This window comes from Eucalyptus grandis, chromosome 1, assembly GCF_016545825.1.
Source record: "Eucalyptus grandis isolate ANBG69807.140 chromosome 1, ASM1654582v1, whole genome shotgun sequence".
Classification (NCBI taxonomy): domain Eukaryota; kingdom Viridiplantae; phylum Streptophyta; class Magnoliopsida; order Myrtales; family Myrtaceae; genus Eucalyptus; species Eucalyptus grandis.
In genome coordinates this window covers 8,054,428-8,067,505 of record NC_052612.1, presented here as the reverse complement: position 1 = coordinate 8,067,505, position 13,078 = coordinate 8,054,428, and the positions used below count along the sequence as shown (strand labels likewise).

The 13,078-nt window shown below is 42.3% G+C and overlaps 1 protein-coding gene across 1 annotated transcript; it reads right to left on the bottom strand.

The window, feature by feature from the left end:
• Positions 1 to 8,154: 8,154 nt before the first annotated feature.
• On the bottom strand, positions 8,155 to 8,939 carry LOC104437744 (major allergen Pru av 1-like). The gene is made up of 2 exons (XM_039303306.1): positions 8,756 to 8,939; positions 8,155 to 8,450 (listed from the first exon to the last, which is right to left on the bottom strand). Exons 1-2 carry the CDS (start codon positions 8,937 to 8,939, stop codon positions 8,155 to 8,157), a joined length of 480 nt encoding a protein of 159 aa, XP_039159240.1.
• Between the last annotated feature and the right edge of the window lie 4,139 nt (positions 8,940 to 13,078).

Sequence of the window (13,078 nt, the reverse complement as noted above, 5' to 3'; positions counted from 1 at the left end):
GATGGCATATGTGTGCGTGAGCTTTCCTTGTCCAGCTTGTCGACTGGTGCTTCACCGAGTTGAACTGTCTAGCTGCGAGACACAAAAAACTGCAGTCAGCTCCCACGTTAGCCTTATCAAAGAATGTCGGCAAACATCTTCTTGACATCACATGTTAATGCGATGCGATCAAAATGAGTGAAATTAGAAGACAGCGCAAGCACTCGCCTTTGCTGAAAACAACGTGATGGTGCCGGGACCGCCATCACCTTCAAGGGTGACAAAATCCTAAATGGCTTGCGGAAGGAGCTTGGGGATGAGATTGTCATCGAGAACAAAGCCCTTGAACATTCTTGCAGGTGGAATTGAATTCATCTTCGCCTAACAGTTCCAAGTCCCTCGGCAAGAGATGTGTGAGATTATGTTAAAATGCCCTCTAAATGATTCTTAATTGCCTCGTTTAGTAATCTAGGTCAACATCGCAATGGTCTAAATCATATAATCAAGAAAGAGGACAAAAGGCATGGATCTCAAGCCCAAATTATACTTATTAGCATGCAAGAGATCTTCGAATGCAGATACCCTTGAGGGTGGGAAGTCATTAACTTACTATTTAAATATTCTAACAGAGCCCAGCGGCTCGGACAATCAAGCTTGAGTGCATGTAGATAATTCTTGCATGATAAACGCATGGTGGGTCGTGAATTGAGACTCATCCGCGTGCACACTGGTGCCACCATCACCATGAATACCACTTCCTTGACCAGTTGGACGGTCGAAAAAGGAAGACATGGGTCAAGCACATCCTTCATTAACACATTTGAGTCTTCCAATAATGTCGACGTTTGTGTCATTCGTAGGGAAGAGGGAAGATTTCCTGGATGCTTCCCTGTCATAATCTAGCTTCATTACTTTTACTGCTGACTCTGTTTCATGAAAGAAGAATGAGTCAATGTTTTGTTCGCACGGTTCCTTTCAGATTCACGTTGAAATGTCAAAGTTTATGTTCCAAAAGATGAACATTCTCAAGCTCACATGGGTAGCCATCACTTTGAAATGATTGTTGTGGAGTTCGATCTAACAACGATTTGGTAGGACTACGTGACGATGATGTGCCGATTAGATATTATAACGAAAGGTCCTTATTTGGAGAAAAGCATATTAATCGAATTTTGTCTCGTTTAATATGTAGCAAACGAAAATGCTTAATTAGTTGGTGATATCATGTTAGCTTCTTGCCCAATATAAACATCATATAATATATTTCTTCATTCATAATGCCCTAATGTCACAGTAGATTTGATTCTAATGTGTCGCACCCTGATCCTCGGGCACGCGCCCATCCCTGACCTTGGTCGATTAAAAATTAATTTGCAATATCCCAGGACATATCACCGACCCTTTCATTTTCATATGCAAATGCGGAAGCAATTATAAATCCCCAGACAACAAAACATTGGGATAGAACAGTAGGACTAAATTTCAAACCCTTAAGAACATTCACTCTTATATACATTGCAAACTAGTGCACATATATATACAAGGTGAACTATTAAGTCCAATTCAACTTAAGCCAGTTTAAAAAAAGGTATAAAAGCAGAAGTGGGGTTCTACAAGCTACGGGTCCCCGTCCTCCTCTTCATCATTCTCCACACTCCAACTGGAACCTTCAGCAGACTACACCGGACTTTCGAGATCTTCAAAATCCAAGTCTACTACATCTAGGGACTTGAAATGGTTATTCAATAACTAATGAGACAACGTCTCAGCAAGTTCTACCTCCTAAGACCCGATTAGTAAATCAATACACCTTAGGGCTGCCTATGCACAACACGAGTCAGAGGACTAACTTGGCCTCAGATTCCACCTGTATATTAGCATAAATCAAATAGACACCCAAGCAATCACATCACAGATCGAAGCATCGATCAAATCGACCTCTGTTACGACCTACCCTCCGGGGGAGGGAATAGGTTTAGGGGTATTGCGTAAAGGATGGACCTAAGGCCGATGATTAGGCACAGACTCTCCCAATCCCATACCCCACGCGACGTTGGAATATTCTTAAAAAATTTACAATAAAGAGTCACCACTAGCTTATTGGGGTTGGCTAGAAATCAAGTAGGGCACGAGAGTATGCCACACTTCCTACGCAACCAGAGATCTAGGATTAGGGACTTGATTACACTAATTGGTCAATTAGTGCCATTTCGGTACCAAATCTTGTTCATTTTAACAAAATAATTTTTGTCAGGCAGTTTGGATTAATTTTACTTATCCACTAACATATAAAGTGATCACACGGGTGTGCAATTATTAAACCAACAACCATAGCTAACAATGTCCTAATTGCCATAAGACTACACACATGCCATTAAACATAATGAGATATGTAAACTAAACATGCGATGTAATCAACATATGAGCAAATAAATGCATAACTACACTTAAACGGAAATACATAGCAATTTCCAACCAACCCAAACAATTTTGGATTTTTTGAAAATTTTTAATTTTTTTTAAATTTTTTTTGAAAAATATTTTTTTTGGGGGCCAGACCGCGTTCGGCCCACTAAAAAAAAAAACCCACATGAATTAAAAAAAAAAAGAAACAGGGATAATTCTCGGCCCAATGCCCATCTTCGATTTTTACTTCAACCCATTTGAGGGTCAATTTTCTTATTTCCATTTCCGGCCCAACCTAATCAGCCCACGAAATAAAAACCAGCCCAACACGAAGCCCATTTCTCTTTTTCTATTTTTTAAACCCTTTTGTGCTTTCTTTTCTTTTTTCTTTTTTATTTTTTTATTTTCTCCTGCCCTTTTCGGATCGTCTTCTTCGGGCTTTCTTCTTCCGCAACTGCAACATGCCGAGGCTCCTGCTGCTCCCTCGCTGGACTGACGCCGGCTACTCCGTGAATACTGACCACCCTAAGGAAAGTTGCCGGACTACTGCTGCCCACCAATCATCCTCCCCGACCGGCGCCGGTTACCTATTCCGGCGACCACTAACCTATTTTCGACGGAACGAGTCGTCGATTCAAATACATGCCAATATCTTGTGCAAACCATTTGAAAACACAACGAATACAGGCAAAGAAACAAGGATTCAACAAGTACGAGGGCCAAAATGAGCGGGTCCATTGTTAAAACGCAGGATACCCTTCGGTTTTCTTTGAGGAGTTTTGTCATACACATGGTCTACACTACCAAACCCGAAGGATTCCGACTCAACCGAGTGCCGAACATGCTTTAGGGGTCTTAAAATATAATGTAGGAGGACACGGGAGCAAAGCGCAAAGGCAACGTGGACCGGAGCTCATGCGAACTGATCGACCGTGAGCTCCGGCCTAGCATTTTCCAAAAACGAAACCACGGCGTTCGGGGGCCTACCTCGTCCGGTGATGGACAATGGCGTACAACGGTGGGCGAACGGACCTCGGTGACGATGAGCTGCTCCCTTGAGCTTCCTGCCTCCGGTTCGGCCTCTCCTTCCCTCAATGTTTCTCTCTTGCTTGCTCTCGGCTTGGTCTATTTTTGGTCCCGATTCTCTTCCTCCAATTTTATGCTCAGCCAGCAAGTGCGCATGGCTTCTGCAGCTACTAGCTTGCCGGCCGGACTACCCCCCGACCCGTAGATCACGCTGGCCGCCTGCCATCTCGATCCTCTGCTGCTCCCTCCTGTTGCTCTGCCTTCTGTAAGTCTTCGAGCAAAGACCAATAGAAGGGAAGAATGACGGGCCGAGCCGCCTAAGGAGAAAGGAGATTGGGCCAGGCCCAACGCAAGGGGAAGAAAAGAGAGGGGCGAGTCAAGCCAAGGTCGAATCGGGCCCGACCCGACCATTTTCGTTTTTTTTCTTTTTCTTTTTCAAAATTTCTTTAAACTCTTTTGTTTTTGAATAATAATTTTTTTGACTAATTCCTAACCTTTAATGCTACTTTTTAAATTAATTAACTTAGGTGAAATTTAGATGTCAACAACCTCACCGGTCATTTCCATTCAATCAATCAATTCACAACATCAAATTAAATCAATGATCAATTGACTTAGTCGATTACACATTAACAAGATCACTTCCGGTCATTTCAATTATTCCAACTCAATTCCCAATTATGAATCACGGTCCTTAGGACACAGCTTATTTATAGGTGATAATCACAGCCCCACTCAGCAACTTTCAATATTTAGTAGCTTTACGGTCCTACTCGACAACTTTCCATATTTAATGGCTTTACGGTCCCACTTGACCCTTTCAATATTTAAATTACTTTACGGTCCCATCGACCCTTTCAATATTTAAATGGTTTTACGGTCCCACTTGATCCTTTCTTGGTCAGCTCATCTCATACTATTTATAAGTCCGTTCATATCGGGACTGCTTACTGCTAAGTTGATAAATAGATAGTATAGCTCGCTTCTAAGATGATCATGTATACTGCTCCCTGCTAAGCTGCTATATCCCCCTTAGGCTGATATAGTATACTGACAGTGCTCAATCTAAGCTGATAAGGTATACTGCTCTCTGCTAAGCTGCCATATCGCCCGTAGGCTGATATAGTATACTATCACAATCATACAATCAATTCCATCTTTTAATCATTCTCGATAAAGTAACCGTGTGTGGGGGCACGGTCGGCCTTATCCAAAATATAATATTTTCATTTCCATAACTCCCACATTTTCTGTAGTCCACTCAAATATTTTTGGCATTATCAACCAATGCTCGGTTATTTTTCAATTAATAACCAACGATTATCCAATTAAAGAATAATTCCCACTTTCACAAATAATTCAATTCAGCACGAAATAAAGCTCAATTACATAAACGGACTGTACCACGATCATCATCATAAAATCCTAGTCACCGCCATCTCGGTTGAATTTCCAGAAAATAAATAAATAATTAAATTAATTTCGAAAATTAATAAATAATTACCGTAATGCTTAATTAAAGCCCGAGACGGGTCGGGAAAAATCCCGAGATACAATTAATAAATAGTAGAAGCTCTCTACTAGCTAATGACTAAGTCTAACCACCTAACATGCATCAATAAGTCACTAATTTAATTGTCCTAAACTAATCTAACCACCTAATTGCACTTAATTAAATCTAATCAACCCTTATGCATAATTAGTAAACTAAGAAAGCATTAGTGAGCAAAACTTATTTGTGAAAAGCTAAGACTGGAACACCGCGATGGCGATGCGACGGCGGCTGAAATCCAAATTTTCGGCGGCTTCGGTGGACACTCGAACCGGGCCAAGAAACCTTGCAAGCCCACATAAAATTCTAGGCTTGGGCTGAACTTGCGGTTAGGCTTGGCTTCGTGGGCTGGGCCTCAAGAAACTGGGCTGAGCTACTAAATTTGCTGGGCTTCAAAGCTGGGCTGAACTTCAAATGGGCTGAGGACTGTTGGATTGGGCCGGACTGAAATCAATGGGTTGAAGCTGAAGTTCACTTGGGCTGAATTTATGCATGCTTCAAGTGGGTTGAACTTCACGAGCAAGAGGAGCAGCAAAGCGCACGAGCTGAAGAAGACCATGCGGACGTCGTTGCTGCTGATGGAACTGACCGATCGTGCGGCAGGGATTCGGTGGAGCAGAGTCGCTGGTGGAACCGTGACGGGTAGTGAAGCCACACGGCAGCAGGGTCAACAAATTGAAGGTTGCGGTGGAGTTTGACTGAAATTTTGATGGTGTTTTGGTGGGGCGGCAGCGGGATGGAGCGGTTGAGTCAGTAGGATTTACGGGGTCAACAAGATGGGGAGCTATTTCGTCAAACTTCGGTGGATCACGTGGGCTGAAGAAGACGCTTCACTGGGCCAACCGTGAAAGAAATCTAGCGAAGGAAGGAGCTCGGTCGTGCTGGCAGTCAACGTGAGAGGCAGAAGCTGGGACGTTACTGGCGCGAGATAGGGAAGAATGCTCGGGCAGCTTGCTGGTGTTGAAGCAACGTGTGGGCGGAGGCAGCTGCTGCGTGGAGCGTGGGCTTTCAGTGAGCTACAGGGGCGCACGATGGAGTTCGGTGGAGTGGCAAGCTGACGATGGTGATAGTGGTGGAGCAGGGATCCGAAAAGAGAAATGAAAGCAACGCCAAAGCAGAAGCAGCTGCTGGCGCCAGGGATTGAACGGTGGTCAACTTCGGTGCTCTTCCATGCTAGCTTGTTGACCGGACGGGCGCACGAACTGGTGGAAGCTAGGACGTGGCAGTGGCTGGGTTGTTTTCGGTGAAGGAAGAAGTAAAATTGATGGAGCCGAGGGAGAAAACGTGGGGTTGAGGGTCGAAGGAAAGAAATGAAAAGCAGAAGCCAGCGTGATTGAGAGAGAGAAGGGACGCACGGTGAAGACCAAGGCAGCTGTTTTGGCGTGCAGAAGAAGTTGCGGCTGAGGGGAAGCTAAAGTCCACACTTATCCCAACCATTTAAGTGTTTGTCCCCTCTAAAGCCCACATAATTATTTTAATGTCTCCCATTTACTTTCCATCAAGAAATTTCCCACAAATTGTCCAAATGGAAGCCAAAATTCCAGCTCCTAATTTGGCATCCGAATTGCATTACTTTGGGCTTCAATTCCTCACCAAAATTCCTAATTTAATGTCCAACTTCGTCGAAGAAATTGCTCATACCACTTTCAGCAAGTCCTCGACACCCAAGGGTTCAATAAAGAGGCCAAAATTCCAATCAACTTGGCCAATCCAATTTTCCGATAATTTCTCGACGTCCGAATCCATTTCCCGTAAAAATCTTGTAATCTCTAAAAAAACCTTCTGAGACTGAGTCGACGTTTCTAAAATTTATTGTGACATGACAGAATCTTCAATTTCTGAAATCGGGCTTGAATTCACAGTTAATTTCACTTGGCACGTTTTTTTAGCGTGACCTAGGCTACCCGGTAACTTTCTGAAAATTTTAGTGCAAATGACTCGCTGTTGATTTTTTTCGTGCCACTATGAACCACTCGACTCATTGGCGACTCTCGGTTGTCGTGAAAATCTCGAGGATTCAAATACGGATACATGGTACCAAAACAATAAGAAAATCAGTTTAGTGCCGGTCAATGAGAATTTTCCAATCTAGTGGTGTTACCCACGATTAGCTACACATCTCTATCGAACCAACCTATTTCTGATTTCAAATCGATTTTATACTATGCCGCAATGGCCTCTAAAGATAGACACGGTCGAGAAGCCGATTTCTAGTTGAATTTTCAAGTCTATTTGCTTTAAAACCCTTATTGGTTTCCCCAGATAGTTTAGTTATTTCAACAGTAATCAGCTCTGAGAATAGCCCCATGGACGCGTCAATGAAATGCCCGATTTATTCAGTAGAAAACAGAGTTGAAAATCTGGGATGTCACAAAATGTATGCAGTAAGGCCTTTCGAAATCATTTTTATAACTTAAGGTTGATTCAAACTTCACTAGCACCGATAGTTTGACTTGGTCAAAATTGGGTCGGCAGTCGAGATGTCCCAAGATCAGCTCATCGTCTAAGTTTGGGGGAAGTGGAGGCTGCTGCTTTTCCGTTATATTTTGCTTCTCTTTTTCCTTTTTATCATTATTAGTGTTGAAGCATTTGTCTCTAATCCAATGTCCCCATCAAGAGATAAGATAGGATTAGCTAAATAGAATTTCAAATAGCCCGAGCATTACAATAAGATAAGTCCAAACCCTAAAAACATTAACTTTATTTTGTCGGTAGCTTTCTTGACATACAATAAAAATGTACTTTTCGTTAATGATCATATGCATAACGATTTTTGAAAGATTCTACCACTTTGATAGTTTTAAAAATTAATCCAAATTTGAGATATCAAGCCGAAGTTCGGATTTATTCATTTGTTACTCATGAATTCTCTTCTTGTATGAAATTTGCTGAAAATTAGAGAATCTCATGATACCAACAAAATATCAAGTTTATTCAACTTCTTTTCGACTTGATACACTAGATATGTAGCACAATTTACAAAATTCCACAAAACCACTGCACTAGATTCCTGCCACACCTTTCATTCTCTTATTATGAGAAAAGACAAGAACAAACAGCACTCACCGGTCCAACATGCTTAACTCCAAGCATAAAGCGACTCAAAACTCATCTTCTCTCCTTTTGAATTTAGCACAACCAGACATATTTAACATAGTACGATGAACGGTCAAGATAGTGATGGGATCTACTCAATAGGCATCAGGGTTTGCCAAGAGATAAGCCTCGATGGCCTTGAACATCGAGGACGCCTTCTCTTTCCCGGCCTTGATCTTCTCCTCGGTGATGTCCACCTCACCAATGGTGAAGTACTTGCTCGTGTTCTTGCACACCGAGCCTCCCTCGGGCGACGCAGTGATCTTCGCCTTGTAGCTGATCTTCTCGAAGGTGGTGCCCAGCACGTCGCCCTCAATGATCGAGTAGCTGTAGGTGAAGTTCTCCTTGTCCAGGGCCTCAACCTTGTGCTTCATTGTCTTGTATTGACTGCCTATCAAAGTAAGAAAAAAGTAACATTCACGTTTAGAACTCACTAGTTTCAACATCGCAAGCAACGATCTTGATGGCATCAATTGGGCCATTTAGGTTGTTTCGACTGCAATCCAATACGATTGACTTAGACATGGCCGGATTTCGCTCGTTTGGAATCAAGCACATGATCACTTGTGAAAAATCAATTATTAGAAACATCTTAATTAACCAAGTTACATATCTATCTTTTTAAACATTCATCATGATGTTCCATAAGATTGGAACCGCCTTGATCTTGGGCAATCCTAACACAGATAGCCTAACCTTCGCCGAAAGTGATCAACTTGATGGTCCCGAGACCTCCATCGCCCTCGAGGACTTCGACGCTCTTGATGGCTTGCGGGAGCACCTTGGGAATGAGGTTATCACTGTCGAGGACAGCAGCCTTGAACATCTTGGCCGGAGGGACTGGGGTCGTGATCTCAAAGTCGTAACTGACGACACCCATGATTGGATCCGAATTGAGTTGCTGAAACTGAGAAGGGGGTGATCGAGAAAGGGTGAGCAGCAGTGATGAAGTTAGTCTATAGGAGTTGGGACTTGGGACTTGGGAGTGAAGAGAAGAGGCTGAACCGAAGCTCACATATATAGAGAGATTAAGGCTCCATTCGTTTCATGGAAAATAATTTCTAGGAAAATATTTTTCGAATTTTCCGCGTTCGTTTCATGGAAAATGAATTCTTTGGGGAAAATGTTTTTCATAAAAGGAAAAAAAAGTGTTCTAAATTAAGGGAAAATGTTTTCCACTTTTGAAAAGTGGAAAATATTTTCCTCACTTGATCTCTCTTGTCTCACACCTCTACAAATCCTCACTTCCTCCTCCCATTTCTTTTTCTTCTTTTCTTTTTTTTTGTTAGAATTATTTTTTAATTATTTTTTTCTTTTTTAATTCCGAATTATTTTTAATTTCCTTTTTCTTTTCTATTTCTTTTTTCTTTGTTTCCCATCTTTTTCTTTCTTGACTAGTTGTTGGTGTTGCTAGGCGAACCTCGAGCTTAAGCTCGCGCTCTGCACTCTTGTCTATCATTTTCTTTATTTATTCTATCCTACAGTTGTACATTGCTCAAGCAAAGTGCTTTACATGCTTTGCTTATTTTTTTCTTTTGTTTATTAGAACACAAAAGACGTAGGGGGAGAACAGACCACTCAATTGGAAGATTCTCATAAGGGTTGTACATGCTTTGCTTTTTTTCTCTTTTGCTTCTTTTTAAAATTCATACGAACATTTTTTAGAGTAGATGAGCATTTGGTGACAATGAAGGGACAAAGATATGAAGTAAGTTTGCCTGGATTTAAAGGCAAGTTCATATTTGATGGATTTATAGGTTGGTAAGTGATGCATGCTTAAGTGGTGATGTCTTAGAAAATATTTTCTTTATCGAACACCGGAAAATATTTTCCAAAATTTTTTCAGATTTTAACCGAACATTAGAAAATATTGTCATTTTCCTAAAAAATGACTTATGGGAAAATATTTTCTGGAAATGACCCATTTTCCGCGAAACGAACGGACCCTAATTGTAAAAAGGTTTTCTTAACTAGATATTCTCTTCTCACTTGACTGTGCAATTATTTCACGGAAAGTAAATAATTTAAAAAATATATTTTTTAAATAATCATTTATACCATTTAAAATAATTAGTTAATGGAAAATATTTTCACTTTTTCTTCATTCTTTTTTGACTTCGGTATGTCTTCCTTCTTGATCCTCAACTGATGATACCATGTCCTCAAGTCGATCTTTGAAAATATCGACGCTCCTTGAAGCTGGTCAAACAAGTCGTTGATCCTCGGAAGTGGATACTTGTTCTTGATTGTCACTTGATTTAGTTGACAGTAGTTGATGCACAGACGTAACGAACCGTCCTTCTTCTTTACAAACAGAACTGGTGCTCCCCAAGGTGACGCACTAGGGTGTATGAATCCCTTATCTAGCAATTCTTGCATCTGCACCTTCAATTCCTTTAATTCAGACAACGCCATCTGGTAAGAAGCCTTAGAGATTGGCTCTATCCCGGGCGCTAACTCAATCACAAACTCGATCTCTCTCTCTGGCGGTAGACCTAGCAACTCTTTAGGAAACACATCTGGAAATTTCTGTACCGTGGCTTAGTTCTCCATACTCGATTCCTCAACTGTCGCATTCACTACAGTTGCTAAATAAATCTTGGCAACCTACAATTAGAACCTGATCGTCTTTAGTGACGAATTAACAGGGATTGAATGTTCTTTTCGACTCTCGGCAATACAAAACTTTCACACGCTAACTGTTCAAACTGCAATATATTACTACCACAATTCCTTACAACAAAAGCTCCTCGAGCCGAACCTTTTCACATACATTAAAGTTATACTTAAACAATCTGGTCTCGTACACTATAGTCAGAAATACTTCTTTCTACTACTTTATTACAACCACGGAAGTTCTACAACCTTACTCAAAATCTTGTTGCGCTACTCTGATAAAAACACTTCAAAAACATGCTTCCCCTGATCGGTGCATGGTCAGTCCATTCGTGCTCTTCTCGTTCTCCTAGTGACGTCCTATTTGCGATGGTAGTGCTTACGTTCTCCTGGACCTACGCGGGCAATTCCTCGCCAGATGGCTGTGCTGGTTACATTCGAAGCATGCTCCCGTTATACTTGGACACTGGGCTGACACATGCTTCTTTCCACAGATTTGACACACATTCGATGGGTCCTCTAACTCATGTCGAGTGACAGCCTGTACTCTACCTTGCACTGGAGGACTAATCCAAGTATCCCACTGAATGTCCTGCAGTGTGTTCTCTCTGTTATGTCCCATCGGCGATGGTGGCGGCAGTTGTTGCGGTTTCATTTGCTTGCGTAGACAGTCTTTGGCCAGGTGACCTTGTTGGCCCTACTTAAAGCAAGCACCAGTCATGAAGTGACACGGGGTTGGTCCATGTCGTCTTCCGCAGAAGTGACACATAGCATTCTGACTCTGCGCTGGCTTACTGACTCCATTCCTTCGATTGGGATGAATGGGGTACTTTCCTTTAGTCATCGGCTTCTTCCCCGGTCCATTGTCCTCTCTGCTGGAACTGAATCCTGACTCGGATGCGGTAGCTTGCTCCCTGATCACAACTCCGCATTGAACCCCAGCAAGTGTGGCAACAATAGCGGTTGCAGCACTGGCGGCAGTATGAACAACGGCAATAGTGGCGGCTCGATCTTGAGCTTGCTGACCCAACAAGTTCCCCAGGTTCACTAGCGCCTGAGCAATCCCGTCGAACCTAGGATCACTCGATGCTGTTACACCAGCACTAACAGAAGGCGGTGCTACAACACTAGCGCTGGCCTCAGCTTGCGCTCGACCACGTCCACCTCGGGTACCGACCCTTGTTGGCGTCCTACCCCGAGTAACTGGACCCACGGTCCTCTTCCTAGGAGTTCTCTCCTGATCACTCATAACGCAAGTTCTCTACAGAGACCTGCCTTCCAATTCACATTGAATTAGAATTGAGTGACCTACCAAACAATTTACCAATCAACTATCAGACACATGCACCATCATGAATTAAAAGCCATTACTACTAACTATCCCATAAACAATCGCACCTTATCACTCCATTCATAGACCCGCTCTGATACCACTTAAACGGGGATGTCACGCCCCGATCCTCCGAGAGTGCGAATATCCCACTTTGGTCGATATAAATGCGACTTCCCAGGACACGTCGCCGACCCATTCATATTTATATTGCACATGTGGAAGCGAAACAAATCCCCTGACAACATTTAACTTGGGATGAAAGGCAGGCAATCAATCACAACCAAACAAGCTTTCTATAAACACATAGGTTTATATACAACACTGGATTGTCTACAAAATAGATAGGCTCAACAATTAGGGAATTGTCCTATGACCAACTTGTCAGACACGTTCGCCGATTCTTCAGCCTTCACCTTCCGAACTCCAAGACTTTTGGTCCTCCACGACCGTCATCTAGGGACTTGAAATATTATCCCACAACTAGGATGAGACTACATCTCAGGGAGTCGTACCCTCTAAAACTCAATTAGGAATAAAATACGCCTCAGGGCGCTCTAGCCACACAAATAGGATAGAGGACTTACCTCGCCTCAATTCCTTCCTGCACGTCAGTTTAATCAATAAATATTGACAACCACATCATCCAAACAATTCAATTACTCGGATCGATTCGGCGATCAATCGACTTAGTCGATTACATGTCATCGAAATCATCACACGGTCATTCTGACTATTCATTCTCGACTCTCAATCACAGCCTTATAGGCAAGTCTATATGTAGTGGCATCACGGCCCCACTCGACAATGTTATATGTAGTGGCATTACGGCCCCACTCGACAATGTTATATGTAGTGGCATTATGGCCCCACTCGGCATAATTTAGATTTGATGGTTTTCTAGGTTCAACTCACAACCTCTCACGGTTATTTTCCCATCAAAAACCAACACTAATCAACTTTGGGATAAATCCCCACATAAATATACATTCAATCAATCGAGACAAACCGACCTACCAACTAATTACGGTGCCAAAAGCCAACACCGGTATTTTCAAGTTAAATAACAAAAC